Raw genomic sequence first — 19453 nt, forward strand, 5'->3', positions numbered from 1 at the left:
ATTATATTATTTATGCACCTCTCTCCTTTAGTTAAAACTGTGGAAAAATTTTAAACTTAATTAATATTGCCAATGGAAAATAGGAAGGCATATTTATGCTCCATTTTTTTTTAATAATTTATGCACATTCTAGGGTGATGAATGTGCTCCACCCTCTACAATGAAAGAAAGAGATAAAAATAAATAAAATTAAGTGTAAAAGTGACTCATGAGAAATAAAGAATAAAAATGTGACGATGGTTAATGAAATGTTTGGAGTGGATGACACACATATATTATGTTTGTGTTGTGAATTACTTTATTCTCTTTTTTATTTTCTTATACATATAGAATCTAAAAACTTGTTATCTGAAAATTAAATTGAATGCAGATTTTTTGCTCAAAACTAACCCTCATAACCTTGTGTGCCAAAATCTACCATAAAAAAAATAATTATCAATAAATCGGTGGTAAAATTAAGTTATTTATAAATTACCTAAAATAATTATCATTAGCATAAAAACTGTCATCCACATCATCATCATCACTATCTTTATTATCCGTGTATTCCTAGAACTTATAGATAATATATGCAAGTAATATTTACATGTAATTTTTGTATGAATAGATCTGTAAATTATTATATACAAATACAAATACATAGTACGTGGTGCTGATTATTGTATATGATTATACAAAAATATTCATAAGTTATTATAATATTTCAAATAGGCGTGAAAAAACTAGAATCATCAATAAAAAAAATAAAGGTTAAATTACTTTTTTGATCTCTCTATTTGTCATGAAATTTCATTTTGATCCTCACGTTTTTCGTTGTCTCAATTTGGTCCTTATTTTCTTAAAAATGACTAAATTTGGTCCTCACCGTTAACTTTAACCAGACGATGTTAAAATCAACGCCACGTGTCAATTTCTGATTTGTTTATTTTTTTTAATATTTTTTGAATTTCTTTTTGCATTTTTTGAATTTTTTGAATTTTTTTTTATTTTTTACACGTGTCATTTCACCGTTGTACCACATGTCAAAGTAACTCAATTTGGTCCTTATATTTGTTTTTAGTTTCAATTTAGTCATAATTTTTGTAAAAATGAAGCAATATTGTCCCTCCTTAGATTGAGACTCAATTTAATATTTGTATACAACTTATGATGATATTCTTAATAAAATTTACATTTTTATTAAATATTTATAGAAACATTTTTAAATAATTTTTTTTAGTTTTATTATTAAACAAAGTTAAACCTCAAACTTAATTTCAAAAATTAACAATTTTGTCATCATATATAAAGGCATCAAGTGTATCATATTATACAAACTTGGTAAAGATTAAAAATCAAATAACTTGTCACACATAAATTTAGGAACTAAATTTCAAGTTCAAAACAAAATCAAAGTCTAATGTTTTGTATATAATTTAAAGTTAATTTAAAATATTTATAGAAATATTTAATAAAAACGTTAATTTTAGTAAGAATATCACCATAAAATTTATAAAAAAGTAGATTTAGTGTCAATTTGAGGAAGGACAATATTGCTTCATTTTTACAAAAATTGGGACTAAATTGAAACTAAAAACAAATATAGGGACCAAATTGAGTCACTTTGACACGTGGCACGACTGTGAAGTGACACATGTCACAAAGAAAAAAAATTTAAAAAAATTTAAAAAAATTCAAAAAAATTTCAAAAAAATTTCAAAAAAACCAGAAATTGACACGTGACATTGACTTTAACACCGTGTGGTCGAAGTTAACAGTGAGAACCAAATTGAGTCATTTTTAAGAAAATGAGGATCAAATTGAGAGAATGAAAAACGTGAGGACCAAAATAAAATTTTATAACAAATAAAGGGACCAAAAGGATAATTTAACCAAAAATGAAAATAAGTATATATTATATCTAAGTTTAAAAAAATATATATCATCCAAACATGATAAAATCCAATAATAAAAAAATTAAGCATAGTAAAAATTCAAACTAAGTAGTGTAATACAAAAGTCGTAACACACTGATTATCGTTATAACCATCAAGTGAATCATGTTGATATTTATCGCCTTGTACTTGTTCATTCTTCTATTCTGATTTTTAACTTGATTTTGTCACTGGAGATTATTTGTTGTTGAAAAATATTGTATGCAATAATTACTGAAACTATACTATGGACAATTTCTTTTCATTGATCGTGAAACGTTATCTAAGTTAGTTAATCTTCTGTGAATTAATTTATGAACTGTATTATGTACTTGTCCATAACACCTTTCACGTCGAGATCAATTTCTAAATCATTTTTCTTCAATAGGATATCCAAGAGTGCATTGTAAGACACCAAAGTAGAAATAAAGTAAAGAAGTATTTGATAATAATTAATTTTCAAAATTTTCTTATTTAAACAAAACAATTTGCTATAAGAATAATAAGTAATTTGAGTAAGATGTGATCAAAGAAACTCATGTCTGTCACCCTAAATTTATCATCATGAACTCTCCACACTTTTTTCATATATGTGAGTGACAAAACTCCATTTCAAAAAAAAAAAAGAATATTATAAAATAAATGTTATAAAATAAAGGTAATAAGAGAGACAAAGGAGAGGAAGAATAGAGAATGAGAGAGTAGGGAGCAACTTCTGGTTTTATGTGTGTCTAATTACTGATAGGACGAGTCCTATTTATAGGTACAATATGGTAACCCAGAAAGGATATAAAATCAAATAGTAAATACAAAATATTACATCATAAAGAGTAATGAATAATATGATTATCAATCATATGAGTAATTGTATAAATCAATGGACAACCATTAATTCATAACACTCCCCCTTGGGTGTCCATTGATAAAAGAATGTGCCTCGTTAAAACCTTACTAGGAAAAAACCCTTTGGGATAAAAACCTAGTGAAGGAAAAAGAGTACATCATTCTATATAATATTGTTCTTTGCATCTTCTAATTTCTCCCCCTCATGTAAACTTACATCATTAAGATGGCGGAGTCCAATCCTATGAACCAATTGCTCAAAAGTTCTCCTTGACAAAGACTTTGTAAATAAATCTGCTAGATTTTCACATGAGCGAATCTTTTGGATCTCTACATCACCATTTCTTTGAAGATCATGAGTGAAAAAGAATTTTGGAAGAATATGTTTTGTTCTGTCTCCTTTAATATATCCTTCTTTCAATTGAGCAATGCATGCACTATTGTCTTCATATATCGTTGTTGGTTTCATTTTTCCCAAGGATAAACCACAAGTTTGTCGCACATGTTGAATTATAGACCTTAACCAAACGCATTCACGACTTGCCTCATGTAATGCTAAAATTTCTGCATGATTTGACGATGTTACTGTTATTGTTTGTTTCACAGATCGCCATGAAATCGCTGTGCCACCACATGTGAACAAATATCCTGTTTGTCATCGTCCATTATGAGGATCTGATAAATAACCTGCATCTGCATAACCCATTAGATCTAATTTTGAATCATTTGGGTAAAACAAGCCCATATTCATAGTGCCTTTAAGGTAACGGAGTATTTGTTTTACTCCATTCCAATGTCTTCTTGTAGGTGAAGAACTATATCTTGCTAACAAATTTACAGCAAATGCTATATCGGGTCGAGTATAATTAGCAAGATACATTAGTGCTCCTATAGCACTAAGATATGGTACTTCAGGACCAAGTAGTTCTTCATCTTTTTCTTGAGGTCTAAAAGGGTCTTTATCAACATCTAATGACCTCACCACCATTGGAGTGCATAGTGAATGTGATTTGTCCATATAGAACTTTTTAAGCACTTTCGTTATATAAGCTTCTTGATGTACAAGAACACCTTTGTTTAAATACTCAATTTGTAATCCCAAACAAAACTTTGTCCTTCCAAGATCCTTCATCTCAAATTCTTTCTTTAAACAATCAATTGCCTTTGTGAGCTCATTAGGAGTTCCAACTATGTTTATGTCATCTACATAAACAGCAATTATGGCAAATTCATTCTCGGATCTTTTCATATAAATACAAGGACAAATAGGGTCATTTTTATACCCTTCCTTTAATAAGTACTCACTTAGACGGTTATACCACATACGTCCTGATTGTTTCAATCCATAAAGGGACTTATTCAATTTTATTGAATAATCCTTTTTAGAATTTGCTTTGTTGGGCACATTAAATCCTTCAGGGAGTTTCATATAAATATCATTTTCCAAAGAGCCATACAAATAGGCTGTAACAACATCCATGAGGTGCAAATTCAAACCTTCTTGTGCAACAAGGCTAATTAAATATCTAAATGTTGTTGCATCCAATACTGGAGAATATGTCTCCTCAAAATCAATACCAGGTCTTTGTGAAAAACCTTGAGCAACTAACCGTGCTTTGTATCTAACAATTTCACCATTCTCATTTCGTTTTTGTACAAAAACCCATCTGTACCCAATAGGTTTTACACCCTCAGGTGTGCGAACTACAGGTCCAAAAACCTTTCGTTTAGCAAGCGAATCTAATTCTGCTTGGATTGCATCTTTCCATTTTGGCCAATCATTTCTTTGCCGACAATCTTCAATTGTCATTGGTTCTTGATCATCATTGTCACTTATGACATCCTTTGCTACATTATATGCAAAAACCTCGTCAATATTGACTTTATTTCGATTCCATATTTTATGATTCATGACATAATTTATTGAGATCTCATCATTTTCAACAATTTCAGGTACCTGAGGTTCTTCTGGAACCGAATCATTGATTATGTCAAAAGAATCTTTTGGGACTTTTACCCCCTCGATTAGGCCATCTTGCCTTTTTTCCCTTTTTCTCACACGAGGATTTTTATCTTTGGAACCCAAAGGCCTACCACGCTTTAGGCGTGTTTGAGATTCATTTGCTATATTAGATTGTCCAACAGGAATATCAATTCTGATTGGAGTATTAGCAGCGGGTATATGCGACTTAGTTACCCTTTTTGTGTCAGTAAAAGCATCTGGTAATTGGTTGGCCAATTTTTGTAAATGAATTATCCGTTGAACTTCTAGTTCACACTCTTTTGTACGAGGATCAAGATGAGATAATGATAATTCATTCCAACCAATATCTTTTTCCAGTTTCTTTCTTTCTCCCCCTAACGTTGGAAAAATTGATTCATCAAAATGACTATCAGCAAATCGAGCTGTAAATAAGTCACCTGTTGATGGTTCAAGATATTTTATTATCGATGGAGAATCATATCCAACATATATTCCCAAACGTCTTTGAGGACCCATCATAGTCCTTTTTGGTGGGGAAATTGGGACATATACAGCACACCCAAAAATTCTTAAATGAGAAATATTTGGTTGTTGACCAAAAACCAACTGTAAAGGAGAGTATTTGTGATAACTTGTTGGTCTGATGCGAATCAATACTGCAGCATGCAGAATTGCATATCCCCAAGTAGTCATTGGAAGATTAGCTTTCATAAGTAAAGGTCGTGCAATCAATTTTAGACGTTTTATCAATGATTCTGCAAGTCCATTTTGAGTATGAACATGTGCTACTGGATGTTCAACTTCAATTCCAATTGACATACAATACTCATTAAAAGCATGAGATGTAAATTCACCAACATTATCAAGACGAATTTTCTTAATTGGATAATCTGGGAAGTGGGCTCTTAACTTGATCAATTGTGCTAATAACTTAGCAAATGCTTGATTTCGAGTTGATAGTAAACAAATATGTGACCATCTAGTGGACGCATCAATTAATACCATGAAATATCTAAATGATCCACATGGTGGGTGTATTGGACCACAAATATCACCTTGTATTCGTTCTAAAAATGAGATTGACTCATTTCTAATTTTTTCTGGTGATGGTCTTATTATCAATTTTCCCTGCGAACATGCAGTACATGAGAAATCATTGGACTGAAGAAGCTTTTGACTTTTAAGTGGATGTCCACATGAGTTTTCAGCTATTTTTCGCATCATGATATATCCAGGATGACCCAGCCGATCATGCCAAACAAGAAATTCATTCTTATTTGTAAGCTTCTGGCTTACAATAACATGCGTCTCAATCGCATTAATATATGTGTAGTACAAGACATAAGAGAAGGCTGATAATTTCTCCAATACACATTTTTTATTTGACTCAATTTGAGTGATATAAAGATATTCAACATCTCCTTCATTATTTGTCTCAATATGATATCCATTTAGACGAATATCCTTGAAACTTAATAAGTTTCTATTGGACTTAGGAGAATAAAATGCATTTTTAATATGCAATCTTGTACCTCTTGGCAGAAGTACTGTAGCTCTTCCAGAGCCTTCAATTATATTTGTAGTACCAGAAATAGTACTAACATTGACTTCTCGCATTACCAAAGTAGAGAAAAATTTATTACTCTTGAGAATTGTATGAGTTGTTGCACTATCAGCAAGGCACAGATCCTCATCATTGGTGTTAATGCCAATATTCATTCTTCATATAAACATAAATATCAATATTAGAGATTACTTTGTAAGAGGAGAGAAAGAAAAAAATAAAATAAAATAAAATAGAGGATTTTATTCATAAAAATATAAAAACTTGTACATATAAAAGCAACATGAATTAAATATAAAACATTGTCTTAAAAATTAATCATAAAATAAAACTATTTTCTAACACTCCCATCACCAATAAGGTAATCAATGCTTCCATCGGGTTTAGAAAAGAAATCACCAATATCAAGATGAGTAGTATCCATATGACCATAATCAGAATCACCATCTTCATAAGCAAAGTGTGTTTCTACATTCTTCTTTTTAAGTGATTCTTGGTAGAGTTCAACAAGATGCTTTGGTGTATAACAGGCACGGGTCCAATGACCTTTACTACCACAACGGTAACATATATTTTCAGCCTTTTTGCCATTATTTTCACCCCTTTCTTTTTCCTTTTTCGCATTCTTGTTCCACTTCTGTTGATGAAGTTTCTCTTTGAAATTTCCTTTATAACCATGTCCACGACCATGATTAATAGCACGACCACGACCACGACCATGGCTACGACCACGGCCAAAATTACGACCACGATTATTATTATGGTCTTGACCTCGTCCATGATTATATGGATCAGATGTTGCTGCATTCACTTCTGGGAATGGAGCAGAACCAGTTGGTCGGCCTCATGATTTTTCATCAAGAGCTCATTATTTTGTTCAGCCACAAGAAGGCATGAAATCAATTCAGAATATTTGTGAAAACCTTTTTCACGATACTGTTGTTGCAAAAGCAAATTAGTTGCATGAAAAGTTGAGAATGTTTTTTCCAACATATCTTCATCAGTAATTCTTTCTCCACATAGAGTCAATTGAGAAGTAATTCTAAACATTGCAGAATTATATTCACTTACAGTTTTAAAATCTTGCAACCGTAAATGCATCCAATCATAACGAGCTTTTGGCAAAATCACGGTCTTTTGATGGTCATATCTTTCTTTTAAATTTTTCCATAATACAGAAGGGTCTTTTATAGTAAGGTATTCAATTTTCAACCCTTCATGAAGATGGCGACGAAGGAAAATCATAGCTTTAGCTTTATCTTGTTCAGATGCTTTATTTCCTTCTTTAATAGCATCACCCAGACCCATTGCATCTAGATGAATCTCAGCATCTAAAATCCATGATAAATAATTGTCCCCCGAAATATCAAGGGCCGCAAATTCAAGCTTTGCAAGATTTGACATGTTTTAGAACTAGCACATAAAATATTAATATAATCAAATTTCATGTATGAAATTATTAAAATCAAATAATAATAATAATAATAATAATAATAATATGACAGAGAAAAATAAATCAAACAATTATCATTACACAAAAAAAAAAGAAAATGAGATAAAGTTTGTGAATGAGAAAAAGATTAGAAAGAACCTCGATTAAGGAATATAGAGCGTTGTTCTTAGGGAGAAAGAAAAAAAAAAATATGCCTTCACGCTCAGTTGGATAACCCTCGTGCTGATAACATGTTATAAAATAAAGGTAATAAGAAAGACAAAGGAAAGGAAGAATAGAGAATGAGAGAGTAGGGAGCAACTTCTGGTTTTATGTGTGTCTAATTACTGATAGGACGAGTCCTATTTATAGGTACAATATGGTAACCCAGAAAGGATACAAAATCAAATAGTAAATACAAAATATTACATCATAAAGAGTAATGAATAATATGATTATCAATCATATGAGTAATTGTATAAATCAATGGACAACCATTAATTCATAACAATAAACAATTAATACATAATTATAACATCATAAATGAATATCAACAAATATTAAAGAGTTCATATCAATCAAATAGTGTGATTGTGCACATTGATGGATCTCCAATACAAACTCCCCACCTTTGTTAGATGTCAGATTTTTCTTAGTTGAATTTGATTATCCTCTAATATGATAAAAATCACGTACTTTAAAAAATAGTTACTATAAAATTAGTTAAAAATATATAAAATATTTCTATTTTACGTTTCCGATATTTCTAATAACTAATAAAAATTATATTTGTAACACTCATGGATATTTGGGGCAAAATACTCAAACAAAGTTGCAAAACATAACACTCGTGGATATTTAACCGAAAATCCCAAACTTCCACTTCAATTCCACTCACGTGAGTCAACCTCAACCCACTTAAACAAAACGCCAATCACGAAACTCACACATTGCCGCAAAAAATGGCTTCTCCGGCAGCTACGGCCATCCTCCTCGCCGCCATGTTCGGCATGTTTTCGATCACGAAATCCACAGTCTCACACGAATGCGCGGCAGCACGGAATCAGAACCAGCAGGCTCTCCGTCGCGACAAAGTCACCGTTCTGATGAACGGCTTCTCGGAGTCGCGCATCCCCCTCCTCCATTCCCTGGCCGTGGCATACTCCCTCTCACCCATTGTCTCCTCCGTGCTTGTCCTCTGGGGAAATCCCTCCACAGCGTCAACTGTTCTCAACCAACTTGCCCGCAACCTCTCCCTCTCCCCTTCCTCCACGCCCATCTCGCTTCTCCTCCAAGCCTCCGCCAGCCTCAACAACCGCTTTCTCCCCCGTCCTAGCCACATCTCCACCGACGCCGTTTTGATCTGCGACGACGACGTCGAGGTGGACTCAAAGTCGTTGGAATTCGCGTTTCGCGTGTGGGAGAAAAACCCTAACAGGCTAGTGGGACTCTTCGCGCGGTCCCATGACATCGATCTGAACCGAAGGGAGTGGGTCTACACGGTCCACCCGGACCGGTTCTCCATCGTCCTCACAAAGTTCATGCTTCTGAGAGCCCATTACCTGTTCCTGTACACGTGCGTGGGTGGGGCCGGTATGGCGCGCGCGCGGGGGATCGTGGACGCGGTGCGGAACTGTGAGGATGTGTTGATGAACTTGGTGGTGGCGGAGGAGGAACAGGTGGGTCCATTGTTGGTGGGGGCGAAGAGAGTGAGGGATTACGGGGACGCGAGGAACGAGGGGGAGGAAGAGGTGAGGGTGGGGTTGAGTAGTAGGAAAGGGGAGCATAGGAAGAGAAGAGGATGGTGCATTGGGGAGTTTCACAGGGTCTTGGGGAGAATGCCTTTGAGGTATAGCTATGGCAAGGTCGTTGATGATGTTGGGGAACAGGGCTTGTGTTATAAAGGTGGCAAGATTGTCTTCTGTGATCAATCATGAAACAGGATTTTTTCGCTTCATTCTCTTTGATTCTAAATCTACTGTATTTGGTTTTACACTTCTCAAGATTTTCTTTGGTTGAATTCCAAGCTCGTGAAGGAGGGGTTCTTTTTCTTTAAAGTTGGAGGAGACATTAACTCCAGCGTAGGTGGACATGGCATGAGATTCAATTCCAAAGACATGAAGGGGATGGTGAAGTTTGAGTGCAATGATGTTTTGCTGTTTGGGGTTGGGGGCTGTCCTTAGGGGTTGCCGACAGGTGAGAAAGCTTCTAATGGAACTTTGAACTCTTTATTCACCATGATATCGATCTGGTTGAAGGAAGAAAGTTTCAAGGTGGAGTTAAGGGATCTTGTGAAGGTTCAATTGACATGTTTCGGAGTTTCATGTTGTTTGTGATGAGTGAAAGTTTTTAAGAGAAAGGAGGGAAAAATTTTAAGATTACGGGGGTTTTATGTGAGCAGATTCACTACTATATTGTTGGCCTGTATACATAAACTAGTAAATGGAGAGCAGACGCCCTTCAAGATTTGCGAATATTTCCACGCAACTTTCATTAGATGTGCCATTGTTGTTGGCATTGCTGTACTTATTACTGGTTTGGAGCACCTAGGAGACAGATATGATGTGGAAAATTCCATGGACACAGCTGGGCTTTGGCAATTTGGCTTCATAAGTGTTGCATTGGTTGTTATTTATTTGGATTACCGTGAAAAGCAGCGAATTAGGCGGAAGATATTTGAAAGAAGCAATTGGGTGCTTCGTAATCTTGAGGAAGATGATTCACTCGATCTCTTGAACAACTAAAGATAAAGAGTTACTACCTTCTGTGAGAATGTAATTTCACTTAGATCGTTAGAACAAATAAAATTGCATTCCTTAAGTTCTGAGAGAAAGTTGCCATTCTAGCCCGATTTTCGCAAATTTTTTGTTTAATGTGAGCTCACATTCCTCTTTGTTAGTTATGAAGCGTTTTCGGAGGTGAAAAGAAAAGGGAGTCAATTACTTTTCAATATTTTTTTAACATATGTTGCCTTCTAAAGTCTAGGAAGAGTACCTTTCCTGCAGCATGTATTTCCTATACTGATACATCTTCAACTGTTTAGGTTATATTGATTCTTAACTCCAGCGGCTACACTATTTCTTTTACTACTTCGTCTCAAAGTAGAAGAAATCAGGTGAATTAGTAGGTTCTATCTGTATGGTTAGTTGACAGTATCATAATAGATGATTTCAGAAACGGAATGTTATCTGGCCAAAGGCATTGTTGTAAATTATAAGATGCAGAAATTTTAATGCCTAATTTTTTTCTTGACCATAATGCAATATGGTTTTAGATTATTTATGATTACTTGTTACATCTTTTGTTCTCTTAATCCTCCATGAAGCACCCTAGTAATATTAATTTTAACTATAAAAGATAAATTCAAATGACTTCAGAGTTTAAGAGTTTAGATGACTGTGTAGCTTGAAAATGGTTAAAGTACTAGTTGAAGTGATTGCAATACCAGCAGTTACTGGAAGCTCATGTAACCTTTGAGTATTTACAATAGTACGTGTTTAATCATTGTATAGAATTTCATTATTCTGATCTGATGTAATGGAAATTAGACACCTATCGGGATAAGACTTTGTTGTTTTTTTTGCTGAAGTGATGGAAATTTTTGGATCTAGCCTTTTGTTGTGAATATTTTTTTTTTTGTTTCAGTTAATCAATTAAGCATAGCGTTATTGTGAAAGACAATTTTTCTTACAATCAACTAAAGTTTGATTTATTTCAGATTCCTAATTCACCTTCAATATTAGAGTTTGAAATTTAAAGAACTCTTTGATAGATTTTGTCTTTGCTATTGTTACACTTTCTGGTCCTTAATTTTCTGTTTTAACCCTAGTGAAACGGTATAGTTATGACTTGGTGATTTGTTGGTCCATCTTTCAAATTCGCCAGTTGTGTCTCTTTGCATGTGCAGGGGTACGATTGCATACAATGACCCTCCATCAGGCCTTTACATTGTGCGATACCTTCGAAGGTACGTGATACAGTAGTTGATTTATCTATTATAATAATCTCAATGTAATCTTTTAACACTTGAGATTTTTTAACAGATTTCTTCAAATTGGTCATACTCATTTATCAGATATTATATTCTTCAATTTTTATCTCTGGTTCCGGAATTTTATTTTTTTTCAAATCTGATATATAACTGCGGTATGAACACCTGCTTCCTACGTGTTTTTGAGGCAGAGAGGTTGAGTGCAAATAGTGGGGCAAAGTTGAGCAATTTATTTATCAGCCATCTAGGTAAAAATATGTATACTTCTACCAATTCATCTATAATTCCATTATTTAAAGGTGATAAGTTGATAACTACACGTTTGGCCAAGAACATGAGACTATAAAACCACACATTTTATAGTTTGAAACAAGCAGAATTGACTCTTAATTCGACTTGGATTCAGGAGTGAAGATGAAACTACTTTGCATTGATGTTAACAATTTTTGAAATGTTGTATTTATAGTCATGAATTGTTAAACTAAATGGCTATGTTGACAGTGAATGGAAAACAAGTATTTAACAAAGAGTGAGATTAGGAAGAGGGTGTTGCCAATCTTGCTCTGTGATAGAACTCTGTTGCTGATGGTGCCTTCTTCTAATATACTGTCACCAATGCATTAAAAGACCTATTAACGTTAAAGTAATCTTCCATTTCGTTTTCCTCATCAATATATAAACATACCTTCTCTAATACATGTATGTTTCGGTTTTCCTTCCTCTTCATTTTCTCTCTCTTTTTTTTTTTTACATGGTATCTAAAATCAAATTTTGTAACCATGGCTTCTCCATCATTTGTTGCAATAAATTAAAAAAAAAATCTTGCTGTCTCTTCCTTTGTTGCTCATAGTTTCAACATTCATACCACTCTCAAACTCGATAATGACTACTATATGATATATGGCAACAACAAGTGTTAGCAACCATACGTAAACTTAAGCTCACAATTTTTATTGAGAGGATAATACTAAATGTGATTAGGTTCGTTCGAAAGATTTTGGAAGAAAGATAGAAGAGTTTTAGAGTTCTACTTCCCTTCACAACAACAAAAATATTAACAAATATTTGTTGATAAAAAAGAAGTTACTACATTTTTATACAAAAAATAGTAACTTACATTAAAAAAAGTAATCGAAAAATGAGTACGATGGTCACAAAATTAATAAATAAAAAATTACTAAATGTCACACTGGTTGTACCAATGAATCAAGAGATAATTATGACAAATGATACTGAGATTAACCAAAAATATTTAAGACGATAAACTTGTAAACTTTTTATACATAATTGTACTATCCCAGTCATTTGGGCTCTAACCCGATTTTCGGAGATGGATATTATGAACCAAGAAATTAAGTCCTAATTTGTCCTATATTAATTTAATTTTTATTACAAAAAGTGATATCTTTTAAGTGTATTATTATCTTTGTAATAATTTGTCATTATTGTTATATTATTTTATTTTTATCCTTGTAATTAAAATATTATCTGAAATTTGAGAATAAGAATGATTTGTAATTATTTTTATCCATAAATAAAATGTTAACTTTCACAAGAGACGGAACTATTTTGACCTTACTACTCTTTACTTCACTTTAGGAAAGATACTTCTTCATATTTATATTTAATAAAAGACTCTCTGGAACAATAATTAACTCTTTATTGAGGGTTATTGATTTTTTATATTTATATTCAAGATTTTACCCAAATTATTGAGACTTGTTGCAACGTGAACACTGATTGTTGCACAAAAATAAAGAAATGTTTAAATCAGTGTGGTTGGAAATATCCGACAAGTCTCCCACCTAAAATGTTTGCTATGTTAAGGAAAACAAAGGATGAATAAGGACGTGAATAACTTTTTTTTTTTTTTCCTAATCACTGGGTTTGATTCCAAATTCCCACTGTAATTTTTATTTTTCTTGCCTCTTTGAGATGAGCAAAGAAGTTTATTGAGACTAGATGAACATTAATGCAAAAACTAAAATTGACTTTTAGAAACATAAAATATACTGAATACTAAATAAAAAGTCGGTTCGTAAATTTCTTGTAGTGACTTTAAAGTTGTAAAAAATACGTGAAAAGATTCATATGTTGATCTAATTCATAATTGGCTCAAGAGTGCTCACATGTGATGGTCTTATGAATTTCTATCAATGATATAAAAGAATCCATAATTTTATAAAATTGTTTATGCGACAATTAAATTTTAAAGTGATGTGTAATCTCTTCGTTAACATTTTTTTATTAAGGAGTAAGGATGACGTGCTTTGGTAAATATATATATATATATATATATATATATATATATATATATATATATATATATATATATATATATATATATATATATATATATATATTTACAAAATGATAAAATGTATCAATTCACCCGTTGAAAATTCACATAAAATTAGTCAAACTTACGAAATTTTATTTATTTATTTTCTAATATTAATACTGAATAATATCATTTTTTTTATATAATAAAGTACGCATTCAGGTCTAGTGACTGAGTGTATTGTGTAAAAGTTGGTAGATCATCATAATAATATCATGAAATAAATGTTATCAATTATTAACGGTGTCAATTTATGATAACTTATCCTATATTCAGGATCATTGAACTATCTTTCCTTCTTCTTTTTCGTTGTCCCGCTTTCAAAGGCAAAATCAACATAAAAGAGATAAGATAATCAATAGGATTTCAAATGTAAAACCAAAAACATCATATACACACACGGATAATCGAGACTTTTATGCACGTTTAATTTCCTAGTTAAAGTCAATCTTTATTGATTCGATCATTATTAACATAGAAGCCACCTTCATATATCCTTCGTATATACAGGTAATTAAATCTAGGATAATGTTATTCTCACTTACTCTCTTTTACTTATTTTTGTTCTCTTTAATTATTTATTTTAATTTTGATGTAATATTTTAGAAGTGATTAGAGTGATGGATTAAAAATGGATAAAAAAAAAGTTAAAAAAAATCATTATCATTAAGTTTATTGTGCTTACCGATGATTGTAGTTACATTTTTTTTTATGTACCGGTAAGACTGATAGAAAGCGTTAACTTCTTCATAAATATTTATAACACAAAAAACAATTGAATAAAATCATTCCAATTTTTTCAACAAATTAAATCAATTTGTACATCACAATTAAAAAAATTATATAAGGTGAATTCTTGATAAATTGATACTTATAAGTTAATTATAGCTAGAGAGACCTTTGCCATGAGTTAAAAAATGCTTTTATCTCTTAAAATTTAACGTAAAGTTAAAATTTATTTGTCCTGTTTAAACTTTTTTCAGTATGAAATTATGATTTAGATTAATCTTTTAGTTGTTTCCATTATTTAACATATTTTATTTAAATTGTTATCGGATTAGAATAATTATATTTATTTATTTTAAAATTTGAGAATTAAAATGTATGAAAATTTAAAATATGAACAAACATATATTAACCTCTTTTTATTTCTGTATAAGTATTATAGCGCTAATGTTAAATGATAGTTTGATAAAAAAAAGTTTGACAAATTTCCTAATATGATAAAAAGAATATTATTTTATTATTTTATTTTAATTAAAAAATAAAAAATGAATCTATTTAATTCTATTTATGAAAATTTAGTGAAAAAATTATTTCCGAAGTTAATAACGAACGTAACAAGTAGTTAAAGATAAGGTAACAATGAATTTAATATATAATCATCACCAGCTCTAACGTGCTCACCTTTTTAACCGAGAGCGGAAGCACATCATGAGAAAAGTTACAACAGCATAACACCCATTGAGTGGAGAAAAGGGATTCCTAGGAATGTAAAAAATTGTGCTGTATCTGTAAAGGCTGAAAACAAAGAATTAGAATGAGCTGGAGGGGATCCATGGTGATAAAAGATGATGTTGTTGATGAACATTGTAAACGATGCTGTATAATTATTTATATCTATACGTTGCATGCTGCGACATGTTTAAACATATCCTATTAAAGTCTTGCAATTCTTTACGTGACTCGCACATTATGGTCAACATTCTCTCTACAACTAACTTAGATGCACATAAACAAAAACAACAATGTGCCATTTTAAATACGACTTCAGACCTTTTCATCACATTCATTAAATGTTAAAAGATTGACTCTATTCTCATCCTCAATAAATAATTCATCAATGCAAGAAAGTCACGCACATTTCTTTATGCTGTTTTTTCTTTGTTCCCTACGTTGAGGCAGAGGAAAGTAAAAAACTACTCTTTAATTAGGTGAATGATGAGTTGTAAACTTGAGCTTTTTTTTTCTCTCGGTTTGCCGTTACAAAACCTCTTCCTTTAATTGTAATGTAATACATTTTTCCATGTTAACGAATTTGGATTTATGCAGAATATTATTGACTTTATGTACTTTCGATGCATAAAGAAATCAAAACTCATTCAGGTTGGAATGAATAATACCGTAGTGATCTTTCTTTTGACGTCTCTAGTGTGCGATGGAGAAGGAAGAAAAGATGTTAAGCAACGAATCTTCTTCATTTAGAATTCTCCAACCATTTTCCAACACTGTCTCCAGAAACCTTTCTATAAGAGGAAATAGAGAGCCAAGTTGAGCTTTTAAAACTAATCAAAATAGGACCGCATTTTTATTTTTACTTATTTTCAGAAGAAAAAATCAAACGACGCCGTCTCCTGCTGTTTATCATGGTTGCGGTTACTTTTACCCTTCGTAGGGTACATCGACGTCGTTTTGGTCCTTCTCGAGCCAGGCACTAGGGGCGGCGTCTGCATGCGAATCAGCGCCAGGTTCAGCCCTTTGAAGAAGGGGTGCTTCTTGACGTCAGCTGCGCCACGCTTCGATCCGAGTCGACGCGCCGGGTCTTTGTTCAGCAAGCCGGATATCAAATCTCGCGCGTGGAGTTCAAGACAGCTTGCGGGCGTGGCAGTGGGGAACGCCAGGGGCTTCTTCACGATATTCCGAAGCGTAGCCTCCTTCGATGGACCTGCGTACGGCGTGCGACCGTATATAAGCTCGTAGATAAACACCCCAAACGACCACCAGTCAACGGCGTTACCGTGCGACTTGCCGGAGGCAACCTCTGGCGAGACGTACTCGTGGGTTCCGACGAAGGAGCAGGAGCGGGCCGAAACCGGTTCGGCCACGAAGAGCCGGTTCGGTTCGACGAGTCGCATGTCACGAGACCGGAAACCCCGTTTGGAGAAGCAGGAGAATGGACTGATAAAAGAATGCGAGCGAGTGGGAGGGGGAGTGCGAGTGTAAGTATGAGTGTGATGAGGTAATGCATTTGGCGATGGATTGTGTAAGGGATCTGAAGATTCAACGGCTGGGATTGCATCCGAGCAAAGAGAGAGATCGAAATCAGAGAGCATGATGTGACCGTCTGATCTGACCAACACGTTTTCGGGCTTTAAATCTCTGTATATGATTCCCAGCATGTGTAAGTACTCCAACGCCACCAGCACCTCCGCGGCATAAAATCTGAGAGCGAGAGACAGAAAACGATGGAGTTGTGAGGGTTTATAAGAAGAGAGAAAAACTCGTCGTTTTGGATAACGGTTTTTCATATTTACCTGGCGGAGGAGAGAGGGAGACGGTTGTGAGGGTGCTTGAAGCGCAGCGAGTGAAGGTCTCCACCGGAGCAAAACTCCATGACGATGCAAGAGAAATGAGAGGCTTCGAACTCCGCGTAGAGAGTAGGAAGGAACGGATGGTCCAGCATCTTCAGGATTTTTCTCTCCATTTCCGCTCTCTGCGACTTCTTCTTCAATGCCACTGCGTCTTTGTCCACCACCTTCATCGCGTACAAACAGCACGCCTCATCCTCCTCGTCCTCTACGGGGCTGTTGAATTGACGGTTTCGGAGGCGGCAGAGGTAGACGGTGCCGATGTCGCCGGAGCCGATGCGACGGAGGAGGTGGAAGTCGCGGAAGGTGAGGGCGGCCTTGCGGCAGAAGGCGGCGGAGCGAATGGCGGAGTAGGCGAAGTCGGAGGAGCGGTGAGGCTTAAGGGAGAGACTCTCCGGCGAGGGCGGGAGGAGATCGAAGGAAAGACGGCTGAAACTGGTGCTGCAAATACTCTCGCTGCTCATGGAGCTTCCAAGCATGGAAGAATTGAGAGTCTCCGAACTGGCCTCTGAATGACGTTCACCACCACCACCAGCAGCAGCAGCAGCACCAGGCTCTAGCATGGCAGTAGTTGAACAGGAAAGAGAAAAGAAGGTTGGAAATTGAAATGGGAACTGTAGAGTGAATGAAAAGTATAGGGAGTGATGCAGTGCAGATAGGCTTTATGAAAGATTAGGGTTTAGCGAAAAAAACATCGAAAGAAGAATAAAAGTTGGATGGTACGAATGGTTTGAGAGAGCAATAAGAGAGGAGGAACAGGTTGGGCCAGAAATAGAGAGAGTGGCGTTAAAGAAAGGAGGCGATACAGGAGAAGGTAGTTGTGTTGTATTTATGCTGAACACGTAGGAAGGGGGTGAGGTAATAACATAGCAGGGCACGTGAGAGAGGGGGGGTTGTGGCACGTGCGGGGTGTTGATGTTTGTGACGTGGCAGGGATTTGTTTGGAGCATTGGTTAAGCTTACTGAGCAATCACTAATGAGCGTGTGGTGGTGCAGTGTGGTCGAAGAAGCTTTTGGGTGGTGCAGTGTGTTTTTACAGTCATTTCTGCAATGACGGAAACACCCCTCTGTTCATCTAACCATGCAGTGCAACGGTCAACCCTATTTATGACCAGACACAGACCATCCTGTTCCGTCAACGTCGCTTGCCTTATCCCTCACCTTATATATGCTTTTTACCATAAATATATTAAACAACCTTTCCCTCACGCAAAATAATAACAACCCAATTACATTTTTCTTTTTCTCTCAACCATCCTAAATACATAAATTTAATGTGAAATAAAGATAATAATAATAATTAAACAATTTCCTTTAATTAAATAAGTAATAATTATTTATCCACTTCATAAAATAGTATTTTGAATAAGTTTGTTAGGTGTAACTCTCGTTCAGAAAAAGTTATGGCGTCCTTAACAGTTCTACTGTTAAATTTGGAACTGCGTGAATTCCTGGCATAAAAATAAATTGTAGCACAAATCAAGTTAAAACTTTGAAACTACATCACCACCGTGCACTTCTTTTTCAACAGGCTTCATCTTGTCCCTTGGTGAAAATTTTTGGTTTTTATTTATTCATAACTTAATGCATGATTACTTTGTTTTTTTAATTTAGTAAAACATTTTAAAATTTAATTGTTTTTTGAGTTTAAGATTTCCTAAATATGACAGTGTGTAGGTGATGTATTGGACACTTCAATATATTTTAATTTCTATCGTTTTTTAATGAATATGATTTTAAGAGAAAAATCAATTTTCTGGTTATCTACGTAAGGTACTAAACTAAAAAAAGAAAAACAGGAAAAAATTTATTGTAATAAGTGACTTATCAAAAACCAGAAATCTGGTTTTGGAATGAAAGTAGCTTTTGGCGTCCACACAGAGTCATTTCAAATGAAAAGAAAGCTGAAAGAATGACAATATAATGCCTGTAGATGCAGAGACACACACAGGGTTTCTTCAACAAAAATCTTATCAATAAAAATTATTATTTTAGTATCAAATATAAATTTATTTAATCGGTTTTCTTTGATTTCAAAATATTTAAACTAACAAAAAAAAAGCCAATGATGATGTGG

The 19453-nt window shown here is 33.9% G+C and overlaps 2 protein-coding genes across 5 annotated transcripts; one reads left to right on the top strand and one right to left on the bottom strand.

Moving 5' to 3' along the window:
- The first annotated feature begins 8556 nt into the window (after positions 1 to 8556).
- On the top strand, positions 8557 to 12604 carry LOC114176237 (glycosyltransferase family protein 64 C3). Of its 4 annotated transcripts, none has more exons than XM_028061203.1 (3): positions 8557 to 10851; positions 11644 to 11703; positions 11919 to 12602. In XM_028061203.1, the coding sequence occupies exon 1, from the start codon at positions 8699 to 8701 to the stop codon at positions 9671 to 9673; it is 975 nt and encodes a 324-aa protein (XP_027917004.1). In that variant the 5' UTR covers positions 8557 to 8698; the 3' UTR covers positions 9674 to 10851; positions 11644 to 11703; positions 11919 to 12602. The 4 variants fall into 4 exon arrangements, with proteins under 4 accessions (XP_027917004.1, XP_027917006.1, XP_027917003.1 ...); XM_028061205.1 differs by having other exon boundaries at positions 8557 to 10510; XM_028061202.1 differs by having other exon boundaries at positions 11644 to 12604.
- Positions 12605 to 16247: 3643 nt separating this feature from the next.
- On the bottom strand, positions 16248 to 18191 carry LOC114177159 (protein kinase PINOID-like). The gene is made up of 2 exons (XM_028062414.1): positions 17323 to 18191; positions 16248 to 17230 (listed from the first exon to the last, which is right to left on the bottom strand). Exons 1-2 carry the CDS (start codon positions 17937 to 17939, stop codon positions 16393 to 16395), a joined length of 1455 nt encoding a protein of 484 aa, XP_027918215.1. The 5' UTR covers positions 17940 to 18191; the 3' UTR covers positions 16248 to 16392.
- Positions 18192 to 19453: the final 1262 nt, after the last annotated feature.

Source organism: Vigna unguiculata, chromosome 3 (genome assembly GCF_004118075.2).
Source record: "Vigna unguiculata cultivar IT97K-499-35 chromosome 3, ASM411807v1, whole genome shotgun sequence".
NCBI classification, from domain to species: domain Eukaryota; kingdom Viridiplantae; phylum Streptophyta; class Magnoliopsida; order Fabales; family Fabaceae; genus Vigna; species Vigna unguiculata.